At 43.6% G+C, this 17,193-nt stretch overlaps 2 protein-coding genes across 3 annotated transcripts in view; one reads left to right on the plus strand and one right to left on the minus strand.

The window, feature by feature from the left end:
- Window positions 1-5,773, plus strand: part of SEPTIN8 (septin 8) — a 34,980-nt gene extending 29,207 nt beyond the window's left edge. Inside the window, exon 10 of one of the 2 annotated variants that reach the window (XM_059483275.1) lies at window positions 4,666-5,773. In XM_059483275.1, the coding sequence (XP_059339258.1) occupies window positions 4,666-4,720 (55 nt within the window). In that variant the 3' untranslated portion in view covers window positions 4,721-5,773. Of the gene's footprint in view, window positions 1-236; window positions 3,059-4,665 lie in introns of those variants that run through there. The other variant, XM_059483276.1, reaches the window with a different exon arrangement.
- A 4,028-nt stretch (window positions 5,774-9,801) lies between these two features.
- Window positions 9,802-16,421, minus strand: CCNI2 (cyclin I family member 2). Its single transcript, XM_059483914.1, is given in 8 exon segments — window positions 9,802-10,724; window positions 11,549-11,779; window positions 12,802-12,942; window positions 14,030-14,101; window positions 15,040-15,083; window positions 15,086-15,145; window positions 15,148-15,172; window positions 16,305-16,421. Coding segments are annotated over 8 exon segments (870 nt in total). The 3' UTR covers window positions 9,802-10,544.
- Between the last annotated feature and the right edge of the window lie 772 nt (window positions 16,422-17,193).

Below are 17,193 nucleotides of genomic sequence, written 5' to 3' on the forward strand. Positions count from 1 at the left end.
TTAGTAGCTTTAATAAGTAAAAAATTGTGATGGAAAAATTGCAGAAGCTGGGGAAAAGAGAAGTGTTTGTGGTGCTGGGCAGGTTGTGCCCGGCTGCTCTCACCTGAAGCCTTCAGCTGCCCCAGCAGTGTTTGTCCTCCTCCTTTTTTTGTTTTAACATACTTGGCTACACCTCACTTTTGTTTGATTTTCATAACTTTAATTCATGCTTTTTTTTTATGTTTTGTTTCTTTCAGTTAATCACACACAGACTTTCAGGCCAAGAGTGGACTTGGTGCTTTCATGTGTTAAGTTGCTTGAGTTTCCCACCCTGAGTGACCCTTCTCATAACATTGTGTGAGTGGACCAAAGTGACAATGAGCATCTCCGGTGGTTGCAGTGTTCCAGCCTGCTGTTTTCTTTTCAGAATTATCAGGAGGTTTGCAGGAAGTAACCTTACATGTACATTTTGTTAAACAAAGCCAACTAATCCCTCAAGTAAGATGTTTTGTTCCAAACCCAGTGATGGAGCAGCTGTGTATGAAGTGACCATGACTGAACTCGTCTTCCCACCAGCTAAATAATTCAATAATTGCTTTCTGCATTTTTTTTAATTGGCCAAGGTGACTGCTGGAGGCTCATTGACCTCCCCTGTAGATGCACAGTGAGAGGAGTGGTCTGAAGAATGCTGAAATGTTTGTTTTTCTAACAAAATTCTCAAGTATTTTTTAGAATGGGTGGAAAAACACAACATTTAGGCTTTCTGCAGGAATCTTAGAGTAACCCCTCATTCCAGTAATTCTGTATTAATTCCTGAATTACTCTAAACACTATCTACATCATTTATAATAATATATATATATATATATATAAGGAGAGAGAGAGAGGTTAATAAAATTAATGGGACAATGTTTTGAATTTTCTTTACTGCTAAGAACATTTATAGAGAGGTCTTTCATAAGAGTCTGTTGTACAAAGTGGAACTACAGGATTTGTGTAACATTTCAGTTGTCGCTTACCAATGTATTTACTGTTGTGGGGGAACTATTTAAGCCAACATCTTTTTACTCTTTAACCTTAAACCTAATATGTGCCTAATAAGGAGAATCCCCTGCTCTTGAGCTGTGCCCTGTGTTTATGCTGAGAGGCTCTGTCCCTCTTAGAAGGTGCTTTTGTGACAACTCCTCATGCCTAGAAATCACAGCCTTGTTTTCCTGGGCAGCTGAGCTTAGAGGAATAGTTAGGATCAATATTAATTTTTTCCACTCAAACCATTTTGTGAATAGGCAGGGCAGTAACTGAACAGAGAGTTCCAAGCTGTGTTGTCATGGAAAAATAGTTGGATCCAATTCCATCCACCCATCCATCCATCAAAACCTAGGCTAGATGAAAGGAAATATATTAACCCTCACATAGTGTCTTTATAGTTTATAAAAACACTGGCTGGCTAAGTGTTAGTTGTGAGTGTGTGTGTTTTTATTTAGTTATTAATGTTACAGGATTTTTCTGATATGTTTTTTGTTAAAGACTTGTCTTTAAGCTGGCAGCAAATTCCTGATGTGCTGTGCAGAAGGAAATGCAGGGCCTGGGTCTGAGCTGTCACAGGGCAGCATTCTGCTGGATTCTGAGGTTCTTTAGATGTCATATTCCATTAAAGCAGCTTTTTTTCACCCCCTTTCTAAATACATGCTCAGGTATTAAACTGTTTTCCAATGGACATTGGCCTTTTCTGTGGATATACTGACAGTGCTGCTTCATGCTTGTGGAAAAGAACCTCACAAAGATCTCACTGGTACCTTTTAGAGCAGGCTTTTGTTGAAAGAATAAAAATTCTGCACTTGTTGGGAGTCTGCTGAAAGCTGGACATTTCATTTTTAAGGCTGTGCCTCCAGGTTAGATGTATTTTAAAGAGTAACTGTCAAATGTTAGGAGGGTTTTCTCAAACACAAGGAACCCAACCTTCTGTTATATGCAAGAAGACAATTCCACCTCGCCTCTGACTACAGACCAATCATGTAGCAGATTATTTTTTTATTGATCTTTTGCTAATGGAAGAAACTGTGGTGCACTAGTTGCCTGAGCAGGCCATGATTTTGGTTCATTGTTTGCCTCCCAAGGCCAGTGCTGGGATGCAGCAGTAACTGGTGGTGCTGGTGTGCACCCAGCTGCCTCACCAGTGTTCCCAGTTCTCTCCTGATCTCGTGCTGCAGCCAGCAACATCTATGCAAACGATTTCTCTCTGCCCTGGCTCGTCAGAGATCAATTATTTTTTCCTAGAATAACAGATAGTTAAAAAATATTATTATAACAAAGAATAAAAATCTTCAAATCCATGGGCATTGTGGAGAAATTTACAGCATTTTCTGAAGAAGACATTCAGAATGTATGTAACAATATTTTCATGATGATTATTATTATATTACTTTGATTTTATGTTGTGACAGATATCCCTTGTCCTAGTAGTTCAACATCATAACCTCCCCAGGGGGACTCAGTCATACTTTTTTCCCTTGAGTATTTGTTATTTTCTTTTGACTGAGACAAGATTTAAGTATTGTGGTAGGGTAGTTCTGTGTCTTGTTTATATTTAACAAATTACAAATATGTTGTGATGCTGATCTCACCCAGTCTGAAGACTTAAAATCTTGTAGGCTAGAAAAAGTGAAAGAAATACCCCTCAGAAGTCATTGAAACCATCCAGCTACATGTCTTTCAGCTGTTTTATATATTTATCTGTAAATGATTGGTATTAATGGGAAAAGTTATCAATTTTTTTAATCATTTAAATGTTTATCGTCCTGTATGTTGTCTGCTTTCTAAATTAAACTGTGTTTGGTGGGTCTCTGGGGGATCATGCCTGGCTCAGGTGTTTGCCCAGGGGTGTGGAGGGGATGTTTGGAGCCATGGAGGCACCTTGGGGACCTGCAGGGGGACAGAGCCCTCTGGGACCTGCTGCATCCCTTTGCTTTGGCATTCCCAGCGTGTTGGGCTTCATGGTTTGGTTTGGTTTTTTTTCTTTCTTTTCTTTCCACTCACTTTGTACTTTTTTTTCTTTTATTAAATCTCACATGTATTTTGAGTTTTTGTGGTGTCATTTATTTAGTGGTGCATTTTCTGTGCAATCTAGTTATTTTCTGTATTATCTGTCACAACAATAATGTGTTATGATTGCAAGCTCACCAATCACAGGCTGTCTTTATGACTATTTGGGACATTCAGGAATATAATTAGCGAATTAATTAACAACTAGCTAATCATAGAGTATGTGGAAATGTACTTCCTATGTAATCTGGGGAGAAATTCTTAGACATTAACCCAAAAGCTATCAGTGTTTGGCAGAAGGAGCTCTGAGGATTGTTGGTACATCTCCTTTGTGAGATCTGGTGGCTGAGCAGGAATGTACCAGCAGCTTTGCTGATTTCATGGTGCCCAAAGGTGATTTAAAGGTAGGGCGAGAAGGGAGCAGAGGTGGAGATGTTTCCTGGGGTGCATCCAAAGCTGTGTTCCTTGTCTGGAGAGGGTCATTATACACTTAGGTCATGGCCAGCAAAAGAGCACAGCTTCAGTTTGGTGCTCTGCTTTCAGAAAGATGTTCAAGCTTTTCCCAAAGGTTTGTTCTCAGTGTCTGATCTGGGCCATTGCTACATACCAGGTTATATTCACTCAACTTTGGGCCCTTCTGGGGTTTATTTGGTATTGTGCTGAGATCAGTGCTGCACTGCAGACACTGCCAGTGTGGGGTTTGGCTGATGCACAGTGTTTGCTGTAGCAGTGCTGCTGGTGGGAGGTTTCTCTGCAGCCCCAGCTTGAGGAACAAAACCAGGCTGATGATCCTGGCTGCCTCTCCAAGCTTTTTAGGAATATGTATCTGGAAACTTTTTAAGCAGAAACTTTAGTAAGGAATTACCAATTGATATCAAGTGGTTTGTATGAAATACTTACATCCTTCTCCATCCCAATACATTTTAAAGCCAGATCTGGGAGACCGGAGAGGAGCACATGCATTCAGAATTCAGGGAACCAAAGGTGGTGGAACAGCTGGTGCTTTTAAAGGTGGGCCACCTGGTGATTCAGATGATGTGCATTGGCAAGTCTCTTTCCAGAGGAGCAATGTTAAGAGCATTCATTAATACTTGTGCAAAGCTCCTAGAGATGCTTTGAGGAGGAGGAGAAATGCATAGGTTTGTTAGAGAAGCAGCTCAGCAGTAAGGTAGGTGCTGCCCATGCTTTGCAGTTCCCAAGCCCAAGCCTGGTGGCCAAGGCCCTGAGACATGCTGGCACTTTCCTTCAGGAGACAGCCCCACAAACCCAGCCTTGTCCCTGGCTGTTCCCTCTGGAGAACCCTGCAGCTGTGAGGGATGGAATGGGGCAAGGACCCTGCAAAGCCACTGCTCCATCTGTGTGGGTGGTTGGCTGCTCTTGGGGGTCTCCATCACCTGGGATTTCTCCTGTTCCACCAGCAGTCCTTTCTCCTGTTCCATCACCAGTCTTCTCATTAAAATTTTAAATCAATCCTTTTATTACCAGTTCCAAACAGATGTTGGCAGCTGTGAGAGCTTCTCCAAGTTGCAATGGGTTAAACTCAAATGTCTGTACAATAGATTGGTGCTTTGACCTTTCATGCTATCTTTACTTAATGTAAATAACTGAAACTTAAACACTTATTTTCTTTTGTTCTTTCTATAGCTTCTTTAGTCTTCCCAGTGCGTACTCCATAACAACAGGAAGATATGTTAATTAGAAGATTTATTAAGGCCAAAACATCTCATGCAGAAGAAATTAATTGGTGCTTACACCTTTAAGCTTTCAATATGTTGCACAGAAGAGAATATGTAGCAAGGACTAAAATTCACCGTGTCTTTTGATGGGGAGAAGTTTGCTTAATCAGGTTTCTTGGTAAAGTTGAAATCCAAGATACTTGCAAAAGGTAAACTGCTAATTACACTGCTGCACGGCTGGCACTAAACCCAGAATGCTTTTGGGGCTCAGCCCAAGGGAGTTAACACTGACTGACTCCAGAGAGGTGAGGGATAAAGCTGGGGTAGTGTGAGGAGCTTCCAGCTTTGCTGCTCGAGCTGCTGCAGTAACAGGGTCCTGCAGGTCCTCTCCTCACTCTGGTTTTGGGGTGTAACTGGGGAACCCGATGTCCCTAACCTGACATCCCTAATCTTTCAGCTGGATTCTCACCTTTCATAAAATAACTCTTCTGTGCAGCTTGCCTCTGCATACTTACAGGTTTTATAACCAAAATGCCCCAACCTTCATCTCTTTGGTTTTCTGAGGGCTGCACTTGGTGCCTCACACCATAACCCCTTCCCCAGAGCTCCCTGCCCACCTCCCCTCTGCTGCTTTGGGCCAGGTGACCCTGCCTGGCCGGTCTGGGCTCTGCTCATCCTGCTGGGATGTGATGGGTGCTAAGGGAGCCATGTTAAAGCACAACTAAATGTTATTTATTAATGGAGGAGAAATGGTTTAATGCTGGAGACTCGGCGTTCCTGGTGTAAGTTCTGTGTTTGTAACAGACTGACTTCCCCTTACACAAACACTTTTCTTTAAGAAAAGGAAAGGGGAAAAACAAAGTGTGATGTCTGTGCCCCAGTAACTTCACACAGGAACAGGGAGAGGCCCCAGTTTATCTTTGTTTTAAACAACCTTGTAAATGAATCTCAGGAATGACCTGTACCAAAGCTGGGTTTAATAAAAACAAAACTGACTTGTTTAACAAACATCTGTTAAAACCATGGTTTGTGCATCAAGTATAACCAGAACAATGTCCTGTGTCCCTCTGTGATCCCAGTTTCCCCTCATTAACCCCGTTGCCCTCTGATTAAAGTGTGATGTCCCCTGTGCACCCCTGTGTCTTGGCAGCTGCTGTCCCCAGTCTCCCTCCCTTTTCCCCACTGCCCCAGGCTGGCAGGGAGGAGTGGCCAAAAGCCAATCTTTGGCAGGAGCTTTGAAGAAATCTCACCCTCACCCTGTGCCCCTACCTCATGCTGGTAGTGTGACCACAGTGGGACAAAGGCTGAGAATCAGAGTGTGGTTGTGTGTGACAGGAGCCCCAAGGCTCCCGTGGAGGACTTTGTGTCCCTGTAACCCCCCGAGAGACAGAGAGGCTGCTGTAGAGGCTCTGAGGGTGTGGGACAAGTGACAGTCTCTAAACCCTCTGGGTGCCCTTAGCCTGACTCAGAGCTGGGAAATTGCAGCTGTACCAGGTATGTGGCCTGAATAGGACTGAACTGGACACGAGGAGAAGCTGTGGAGGATGCTGCCACTTGCAGGCAGTAGGAATGAAACCCATGACAAACATTTTCACCCCATGCTCGTCACCCCTGCTGGTTCTGCTGCCACAGTGGGCAGGGATGAGGCACCACTGGTGCCAGGGGAAGTGGGACCAGGTGGGCAGCACCAGTGTGACACAGCTGGGTCCTGGGGCCATGAATTCAGAGCTGGAAGGCTGCTTAGGAGGGCTCTGTCTGTCTTCCCTGCATGGACTGTGGGACAGCTGATGCTGTGTGTGACCATCAGCTGAGCCATTGTACAGCTTTGCTGTTGCTTTGAGGACTCTAAACTTGCTTGTGTTCTCTTTTGAGGCAGCCACTCTAATTCCTTTGGCAAAGCTTTCATCCAGCTTGGAGCTTTTGTCAAGTTAGATTCCCAGCAGGATAAGTGAATTGGGAATAGAAGCTTTTTGTTCTTTTTCCAAATTGCTCAGATTTGATTAAGTTCTGTTTGTCATGACCATAGTTAGGTCACCAGGGAGATTCCAGTTGCATGTCTTGCTGAGGAGGAATGGGAGGGGGCTCTGAGACCTGCCAGAAGTTAATGCATCTCTCCATCTCTGTGCACTTTTCTGCCTTCCTAAAGAATTGAACTGTAAGTACTGCTCAAATTCAATTTAACACAGCAAAGTCAATTAGCAGGAGAAAAAAAAACAATAACTGTATTGCTGCAATGCCACAAATGAGGTATAACTATTGCATTACTCTTCCCTTTGTAGTTTTCTTGTCTCTTGGTCAGTTCTCTGACCGCAGGAGTTTATTTATTTGTGCAGCATTTCTCCTAGGTCATCACACACCCTCCACAATTAGTGCCCCTGAGTCAGGTTTCTTGTCAGAAACCCCCAGTGAGTGCTGTCTTGAAATGGGGCAGCTCCCTCCTCACCTGCAGTGGCTCCTGGGTGACTCCATGAGCTGTGACATGGTTCCTTTAGCTGGGGTTATGAATGGGGGCATTGTGGTGGGTGGGAGGATCTGAAATGCTTTGCTGTTTCTGTAGGTGGTTTAAAACAGCCACAGAAAATAGTTCTGTGGATGTTTACCATAGGGGATTTCAGGTGTAATTGCAGCTTTGTTTACAAGGTGGGGTAGCTTCAGGCATCTGGAAATCTGGTCTGAATTGAGGCAACAACAAGAGGAGTCTGGGTTTGAGAAATATGCCTCACCTGGACTGAGATCCCCCAAGGGAAGGGACCTTACCAGGTCAGAGCTCTTTGAAAATACTTTATAAGCATTCTCTGTAGTTCTTCTGGGAGTGAATATTGCCCAAAACAACAATCCTCACAGAGCTGGCCATAACCACATCAGAGCTGTGCCAGCACTCACTGAATCTGGCACATTCTCACCAGTAACTGATGTGGAGCAAATGGGATCTGCAGTGGTGAGTTGAGCTGCAGTTGGAATAAACTCATGTTGTACACACAGTCCAAACAGGTAGGCACAGGGGTGAGATGTCATCCTCTCTGAAACTCACTGGGCAAAACAATTGTTCCTGGCACTGCTGTGTGTGGGGAGTGTTCATCTTGTCACTCATTACTTGTCCAGGCAGGGAGGGAAAAGGTGTTGAAGCTTCTGACCCTGTACTGCTAGAAAAAGAAAGAGGATTGGTGCTATTCTCACTATCCAAAAATCTCCCTGTGTAACAAGAATGGTCCTGTGCAAGAGCAGCTCCTTCCTGTGCCTGGCAACTCATCCTTTGGGGTAGGAAGCTCCACTCTGAGCAATGGCAGAAGGAAGAGGTAAGTGACATTTTTAGCCTGTGGAAGCCAAGACAGAAGTGTTTGTTCCCTCATGGTAACTGCAGTGCTGGAGTAGGTGTGTGGAGGGAGCTGTGCTGCCAGAGAAGCAGCGGTGTGTCCTGGGAGCACAGGCAGCCTCCAGGTGAGCTGTTCCCATCCCAGTGTGGCATCTTGCACCCTGATTGGGAACATGGAGCCCTGAGGGGCCTTCCAGCACTGCCTTTATCTTTTGGGATTAACCCCTGTTAATGTGTACTTTTGCATGTTGATCATAGAGATGTGCAGAGACTTTGAAAAGCAAGTTTGTTCATGGGTTTTAACACCTCATCCAGCTGCAGGCAAGAGCTGTGTCCATAGGCTCACAGCTGTGAGGAGAAACATGAGGTTGGGATTGTTGTGGTTTGGAGTTACAGCATGTTAATCACCGTGTGTAGAGCTCTGCTGCTGGTATTTCCATGGGTACACACAGCTGGGGACAATGCTTGAGACAGGGCAAAGGGATGGGAGGGAAGCAGAGCCCATCACACAGCCACAATCTCAGTTTCCTGCAGGGATTGGTGTGGGCATCACCTTTCAGCTGGGCTGTTCCAGGGCCACAGAGAACAGGCAGACCAAGCTGAGGTTTTATGTAGTGGAAACTATAAAAGACAACTCCCCTCCTCCCAAAAGCCAGGCAGTCAACTCACAGCTTATGAGAGAAAAGGAAGGCAATGCTCAGGGGGAGGGAAGAGCCCTAGCATTAAATGAGAACCTTTCCTGTGGTAGCATGAGTAAATACCATGTTCCAAACATGCTGCTGCCTGACCCCTGAGTATGTGGGGGCCTCACAAACATCATGTGGCCTAAACCAGCCCCAAGTCCTGCTCCTGCAGCATCCCAGGCCTGGGCAGGGCCCTCCCTCACCACAGCATCCACAGCCTGAGGTAGCTTTGACCTGGCTCAAGGGAATTCTGTGGCTTTCACTGCTGGTTCAACTCATGTCTGTTCACACAGGTTATTTGCACTAAGTCTCCATTACTGGATGTTACTGGAACACTTGAGGGCCTCCTTTGTGGTTTCAAGAGCTGCATGGCTTTCTCCCTGCACACACAGAGCTCACTCTGGCAAATTTAACATTTGAGAAAGCATGAACAGCTGCTCAGCACATCAGTCCTGCATGGTTAGTGCAGGAATTCCTCTCCTACAAGATCAGACAATGAAGAAGGGGGGAAGGCCAGCAATGTTCTTCTTGCACTGACGAGTTCTGCAGTTGCACAGCTTTGTCTCCTTGCTCCTGTCCCATCTCTGTCTCAGTTATTTATCCTGTCATTACATGAGGCACCTGCTCAGTATTTAGCCTGTGCCAGTCCATATGAACCCCCTCCTGTTCTGTGACAGGATGGCAGGTGTGGTGCTGTTACCCATCTCATACTGGCTGGAATATACCCTCAAACTAGGGTAACAATCACCTAAAAATGCCTATTGGTTAAAACAAAACCTCCACTAATTTAAAAGGATTTGTGAAGCTGGTTTTTAAAAGTGCAAGAGTGGTTTATTCTGACCTTTGTGAAACTAGTTTGCTATGAAGATGAAGCAATTTGTAAGAAATAATGTGGTTGTAGTGGTGGAGGGGAATTATTAAAGGCATTTTATTTTGTCTAGGCTGGTAAGACAGAATAAATTTTAAAAACCCCGACCAGCATGTGCTGGTTGGTGAGAGCTCAAGGCAATGGTGATTGTAGACAAGAAGTGATTTCCCACATTTCATAGGAACTGTGACAGAATCTGTAATGGCCTAACCAGGAAAAAGCACAGATCCCAGCCCTGGATTGCAAGGTAAGGCCTTAAGGAAAACTGGAGGTTTAATTCAAGCTTCTCAGTGCTGAATGAAAGCCTTGGTTCCATCTGGGATCTCTTGCAGAGGCAGCAGTGGGGGCTGCCCATTCCTCGACAGCAGCAGCTCCTGTTCAGCTCCCATGGGCAGAGCCAGATCAGCTCTAATGAGAGAACAATGGCATGAGCTGGATGAAAGGCTCAATCTGTCAAACTTCATCATGGCTATTTTAAAAATAAACTCTGGGGCATTTGGTTCTCCATGAAGTTTGTAGCTGCCTGCCAACTGGAACCCTGGGCTGCAGGACTGTGACCAAGTCCCTTCTCTCCCCAGCTTTCTGTCTTTACATAATCTTAAACGTGAGGGGTAGCACATACTGCTTAGGGAGGACATAAAAATAGACTGATAATACCAAGTGTCTTTGTCCTCTGAGAAGCACAGTGACACTTTTGCCCTGTTGTTCTGGCTGTTCTGTTTGCTGGGACCTGCTGGTTCTGCAGGTGCTGCTTCCAAGGCAGTAATTCTCCATAAATCCTTTCTGGGTGGCTGTAAGGGAGGACAGGAGCAGCTCAGTTGAGGGCAGGATCATCCTGTGTTCATCCTCCCAGCACTCACATCCCCATCCTCACTGTGCAGGAGTGAATCCATCTCAGCATTCTTCAGTCTCAGGGGTTTGATCAGGAATTTGGGCTGTAGTAGGTGTGAGAGGGGCTGAAACAGGCTGGGCTACAGCAGCCCTTAGCCTCCCTTGTTGGGAACTCTGCCATTCAGAAGGGGCTGGCAGGGTAGCCTTGCCTTGGGATGGCCCTGCACAGCTTGGCTGATGGGATAGGAAATATGAACAGAATTGGGTGCCTGCAAGCACATTAACTCCAGATCCACAAGCTCTTTGCAGTGCATGAATTCAGTGCTGTTCACCTGTAAAGAAAGATGCAGATTTATTTTAAGTTCTGGATATGTGACTCTCTTGTCTGGCCACTGCTCCTGTCACTTTGTAATCGGGGGAGGGTAGGGACAGGCTGCATGCCTCAGCAATATGCTGCTGATCCTGATGGAAAACACTTATCCAGGAGCTCCTGATAACTACTCCTATAACTATGACTACCCCTTCTACTACACAGAATGTGGGCAATTGCTTCCTCTTTGCAGGAAACAGCAGGCAGGAGGGACAGCAGGAGGCCAGGTTATTTCAGACAAATTCAAGACCTCAAAATGGGTGGATGACAAGTTGACAGCCTGGGTCTTTACCTTTCTAAGTGTGCTTTCTTAAAAGGCATGTGTTTTATGAAACCGGGGAAAAGCTTAAAAAAAAAAAAAATACAGCTTGTCTTGAATCATTAGAAGTCAAACTGGTTATATTTTTAGAGCTATGTGACTATACTAAAAAGTTTTCTCAGTGTTCAGAGGGAGGCTGAGGAAACTGGGCAGATTTCTAGGTGCTCTCAGACTCTCCCATCATGAGAGAATTTCTCCTGGCTCAGGATGCAGGCAGCTATCTGTGGCCAAGAATTTGGAACCCTCCCTACCCTGCCAAAGGGATGTCCCGCTCCTCAGTCCCACCCCTGAACTGCACTTTTGTTCCCTTTTGTTAGCACCAGCAAGGTCTGCAGCAAAGGCAGGACAAGAACACAAGTCTCAGGAGCTGCTGAAGTGCAATACTGGCTGTAAATACATGTGCCTTTATTCTTTATCATGTCCTGCCTTCAGGATTTGTGATGACCAAAGGCCATTTTGCTTCCTACCTGTGCTTTTTTTAGCAGATCAGTAGTAACAACAAACCAACCAGGAGTCTGCCTCTCCAGCTCCAAGGTGATGATCACCAAAACCAACGTGGAGCCCTTAAACTGCACAAGTTGGTGGCAGGCCATACAGTGCTGCAGCTGCTTGGTCAAGAGTGCAACGTGGAGGGAAGGATTCCTCTGAGGCAGTCTGGGTGGGAGATGGGGCCAGCTGGACATCACCATGGCATGGAACTGCAGAGAAGACCAAGTGTACATATATATATACACACATATATATATGAAAAGAAAAGCAGAGGTTAGTGAAGTTTATATGTTTTCATGTCATCACCCTGAAGTACAGATGAATTTCATCTCATATCAGGAAACCTGAAGGCTTCCCCCACCTTTTTTTTTGTGTTTTGTGTTCGTACTTGCCAACCATTGAACTGTTTTTCTGAGGTGATAATGAATGTACAAGGTCTATGTTTCCTAACAATTTCTGAGATTTCTACATTATTCAGATTGCTGTCCAGGAGATTCAGTTCAGGACAGCAGCTCCAAATCCAGTAAAACCAGTAATACTGAACTCTGAATTCACCAAGGAAACAAGCACCTACGAAAGGCAGTTTTCACAATCAGCAGCCTAAAATGGCTTAATATTTGCACATAATTTTAAAATAGGGATCCAGGATATGTTCATATCACATGAATTTTGCCTTACTAGTACATGATCGTTTCTTGAAGACAATTCATTGTTTCTATTAAATGTTTAGTAACTGCAATGTGAACTAAGTGCCAGACCAGGGTAGTCTCATTGCATAAATGAATAATTAGTGGGATGAAAAGGAAAATGGTTAAAGAAAAAACCTATGTGGGAAATGTAGCAAAACTCTGACAGCTTTGTATGTACAGTATTAAGAGAAGGGAAATAGTTAGAAATATTTTTGCAGCTTGTATTTAAAAAAAAATAAAGAAGGCATATAGTGCATTATGAGAATCTTTTTAATGTCCTTTCAGTTCTCCTATAAAGACAAGAGTAAATTTTTTTGAGCAAAATAGAAGGTTTTAAATAGTAGAAAATTTTAAAAAACTTAAAAAATATTATTACTGTAATATTCTTTAAAAGGCTTGAAGATAGGTAGGAATAGGTAGTTTGCCAAGAATCTTGGGAAGGATGTGTGGGTGGGTGTGTGTGTGTGCATCTGTGTTTTTTAGTCTTATTTGATAAGGAGTTGTTTCTTTAAACAAAAAACATTGCAAAACATAGTGCTTACAATGTTTAAGAGATCCATTGGTGTTTCTGTGTAAAGATCCCACTGAAGCTTATCCAGTATAATTCTTTCCATTCTCAAGATCTCGGCTGGAGAGTGTTTACATCTGCTCTGCACTGCTAGCGTCTGCACTGATGGTATTACCTGTAAAAAAATTTTTAAAAATTAAAAAAAACAATAAAGAAACCAACGTCCTATACAGTGCTGTGTGTGTTTCTCTGTATTGTGAAGGGATCTGACAAGTTTACACAAGTTTATGTTAAGCAGAATGCTCATTCAGAAGATCCTGTCCTAGGTACCTCCCATCCTAAATGAAGGGTGGTCCCTGCTCAGCCCAGGGCAGCTGCTGCAGATCCAGCCCACAGCAAGGATGATGCCAGGGGCCTCCCCAGTGTGGCATCAGTGATGCTCCTTCCACTGGTTTTGCTCTGAGGAGGCTTCCTGTCAGACTGTTTTACAAGGCCTGCTGTGATTGTCTTGTTTCCTGTGGTCATTGACACAGCTTATTCTATGTAGCTGAGGGGAAAAGAACAATAACCTCAGTGTAACACCACCTAAGAAAGGCTGTGAAGAACATTTCACTACCACAGTGGCTATTTGAAGAGATGTGTATGTCTGACTCCAGCTCCTGCCTTTCCTCTTCTTTTGCAAAGCAGAAGGAAGAAAGGAGCAGGACTGCAATCTGAAATGCTTTTAGCTAATGCTTGTAAATGCCTGCAGAAGTGTATTTGCCATGAGAGCTATCCTGTGTAATTTCTCACTGGCTGCTGACTTTATTTTCTAATCTTGAGGTGCAGACATGAGTCAGTACCTCACTGGGTTCAGAAACCAGTTTTGGCTCCAAGCAAACTCATCTATTGAAAGCTTCCTCTGAAGAGCCTCTGCTCTGTCACATCTGCTGTGCCCTCCCAGGAGGAATGGGAATTACATTCTGATGGGCATCTTGCCTCTCCCCTCAGACTAAGCTCTACTGTGAGTCACAGATTCTGAAAAGAGGAGAGAGGTTTGGGGACAGGACAGAAACACATCCATGACATAAACAAAAACAAGTCATCCATAAAGGTCACAATTCTTTGGAGCAACAATGAAACAGGACTGAAAATGCTACTCTCACCTCTTTAGGACTACTTAGGGTAAACAAATTAGCACTCCTTCATTCATTATGTTCAAGTTGATGAAAGATCTGGAAACATGAACAACTTTTAGTGTGTTTAAAATGAAACACACAGACCTCATATTCATTGGTTTCTGCTGCAAGGACAAGGCAGGAAATTGCAATGCGCTGCAGATATTTTAATTGGGCCTGAAGGGAGAAGAAGAAAACATTGATTAAAGAAGATAAGAGTCTTGGGGGAAATAATTGTCAATCTATGATACATACACAAGTTTCAGACTTTCATTTAAGTTACAGTTGCTTCTGAATTAATTTAGCTACAGAAGCTGGAAATAGAAGAAGGAAATTCAAAATGAAGCAGAATAAATCCTCTTATAGGTGCCATTTTTATTCATGTCTCTCACAACTTTTAGACTCTGCAATGTCACAATATTTACACTGCAATGTTGCTCCTCACTTTCAGATATAGGTTCAGATTGGACTTCTTCAGGTAGTGTTTCTTCATGGAAAGGGTTATTAAATATTGGAACAGGCTGTTCAGAGAGGTGGGAGAGTCAGCATCCCTGGGGGTGTTCAAGAAACTAGATGTGGCACTTAGTACTATGGTTTAGTTGATAGGGTGGTGATCACTCAAATTTTGGACTTGATGTTGGAGGCCTTTTCCAACCTAAATGATTCTGTGATTTTATATGCCAGTATCAACCTAAATAGAATGGGGAGCTGCAAGGCTCAGCTCAACTCCTACCTTTGTTGTAGTTTCAGTGGCAGAAAAGCTCAGCCCCACAGTTTAATTTAAAATTGTAGTCTAAAAACCAGAATATTAAAAGTGATAATGCGAATAATTTCTGTTTAGCAGAGAAAACCAGATGAGTTCTTTGTACTTACCACAGCAGTTGGACTGAGTTCACACAAACAATTCTAATGAGGTCAGTGGAACCTCATCAAACACTCAAGTTCATACATGTGTGTATATATATATTTGCTTAATGGCCTTCCCCAGCAACGACCCTGACTGCTCCCTAAATCTGCTGCTGAACATCATCCCTGCTTTGTGTATAAACTGATTACATGCTCCTTACATTCCCAGTCAGTAATCTAGCCAGGGAAAAGCTGACAGAGATCTTTACCTTTACTGATGCCAACAGCCTGTTGAAGATGCTGGTGGCTAAGGAAACGTTTATGGGTAAAACTGGAACTGGGAGCTGATTTCTGGAATCCAGAGAACTGCTTTTTGTAACCTGGCAGAGAGAGATCTGTGCCCTGAGGGGAAGGAAAAGTTAGAAGAAAAATACAGTTAGTGCTTTGATGATTTTGTTAACATATCTCCAAAGGAAGACTCAAATCCTTTTAAGTGCTCTAATTAGCATTTTAGATGGCTGGAGGCTTGAAATTAAGGAAGTTGTCAGCTGTGTCCACAGAGGGAGGGCAAGGGCACGTTTTGGGGCAGTTTAAAGCACATGTTCCACTCACCAGCCTCAACAGAGAAACTGGAGTCAGGAATAGGTTTTGATTTACCCTGCAAGAGTTTTAACAGCCCTTGGATTTGCTGAGTGTTGGGACCGGAGCCAGGTTTGTGACTCCCCAAAGGTACATGGCAAAATGTACTGAGATTTTCTTTTTTATATCTTATTTGAAGCTGCATTGAGGTGAAAGGGAGGACCATGGCTGCTGTGAGAACAGCACCCAGGAGCCATGGAACACACCTGAGCATTGTTGTAGGAGAAATAAAAAGGCCAAGCAGCTACACAGAACTGACAAAATTAAACATCAACTTGTTTAATATTACTCATCCCATTATCTGTTCCACTATTTTGCTTAATTTGGTAGTAAAGGTACTAGGTAAAAAGTAGCATTTCTAGACTATTGCAAAGAAGAGACAAAGCTGTTAAGGCACTTCTGTGCATTCTTCCATGGTTCTGCTGCACTTATAGAAGCAGCCAAGCAAAACTGTTTTGCATTGTACACAGAGGTGTCCTGTAGCTTCCTGAGGCAGCTTGGAATGGGGCTGGGTTTCTGTTAGGCCTCAGTGAATTCCATCTTCTCCCACCTTAACAGATGGAATTCATAGACAGTGCTGAACACAATTCATATGTCAAATTTATGGTTTTACCATCAATTGGCTGCTCTTACCTGCTCTACCACATTATCCCAAACTATTTCACATTTCCCAAAACTACTTTTCTGACTGAGCTAGAGCAAAATGCAAAGCCCCTGCTTTATATAAGGCATCAATAAAATATAAAATGGGATTAATACAGACCCTCCTGCCCCTCCATTCCTTAAGCCTAGCCCATCAGGGATGATTTTTGCATTCAGGTGAATCAGATGGCATGATCAGCACTGCATCTTTGCAGGGTCCTTTAGGGAAGTCCAAAGAGGATGGGGAAGATACCTTCACAGTGGGATTCTGGAAAACTGGCACTTTCCAAATGCTGGCCTCTCTGGCTAAGGCATTTTCCAAAAAAAAAGAGGCAAGTTGTGACCTCTCTATATGTCCAGGATACTTCATGGCAGCTGTTTGAACCAGTTTCCTGATGGGAGCCACTGACAAAACCAAACAAAATTGTGAAACAACATCCCAGCTCCTTGTGCTAAGGATGATTTCCTCTTTTGATGCCTTTCCAGTGCTGAGAACTGAGAAGCAGCCACAGGACTTGTTTGTTTGCAGACAGAGCAATCCTGATATTCATATTTCCCCTGGAAGTTCCTGATGAAAGAAAACATGTCAGATGGCTGAACAACAACACAGCCCAGCTTCCTCACTGCTGAGCTGTGCAATGGCTACAGAAACCTTGGGTCAAGCAGTCCAGGCTACTCCATTTGTCCTGTTTCACACATTTGGCTCTCCATTTGCTGAGCTATTACTCTGCAACCTGTTAACACCTGATTTCAAGTTTCTGGTAAAATAGAGGCTTATGGTTTCCATACAAAGGGTCAAAGATGACTGTTCTTAGGAAGTTTATGAATTCCCAATTAAGTTTCCCTCAGAGCAGTTTAATATTTGGAGATACCACTTTGGAAATTCCCCTTTCCAGACTAAGGGGAATATTTACAGGAAATAAACATCTCTGAATCATATCAGTACCAAGTGAATGAGAACATCCAGCCTGAAACTATTTCAAGGCTTACATTTAAGTGTCTCTTTAACAACAGAAATGAGATGTTACTAGATATAAAATTCTTGCTTTTCTTTCCAAGGAGTGGTGAACGTGGGCTTCCTCACAGTTTTTTTCTGAAAGCTCACACCATTATCTCTGCAGTTCCATTAAAAAACCCAAAAG

This window comes from Ammospiza nelsoni, chromosome 16, assembly GCF_027579445.1.
Source record: "Ammospiza nelsoni isolate bAmmNel1 chromosome 16, bAmmNel1.pri, whole genome shotgun sequence".
In the NCBI taxonomy this organism is placed as follows: domain Eukaryota; kingdom Metazoa; phylum Chordata; class Aves; order Passeriformes; family Passerellidae; genus Ammospiza; species Ammospiza nelsoni.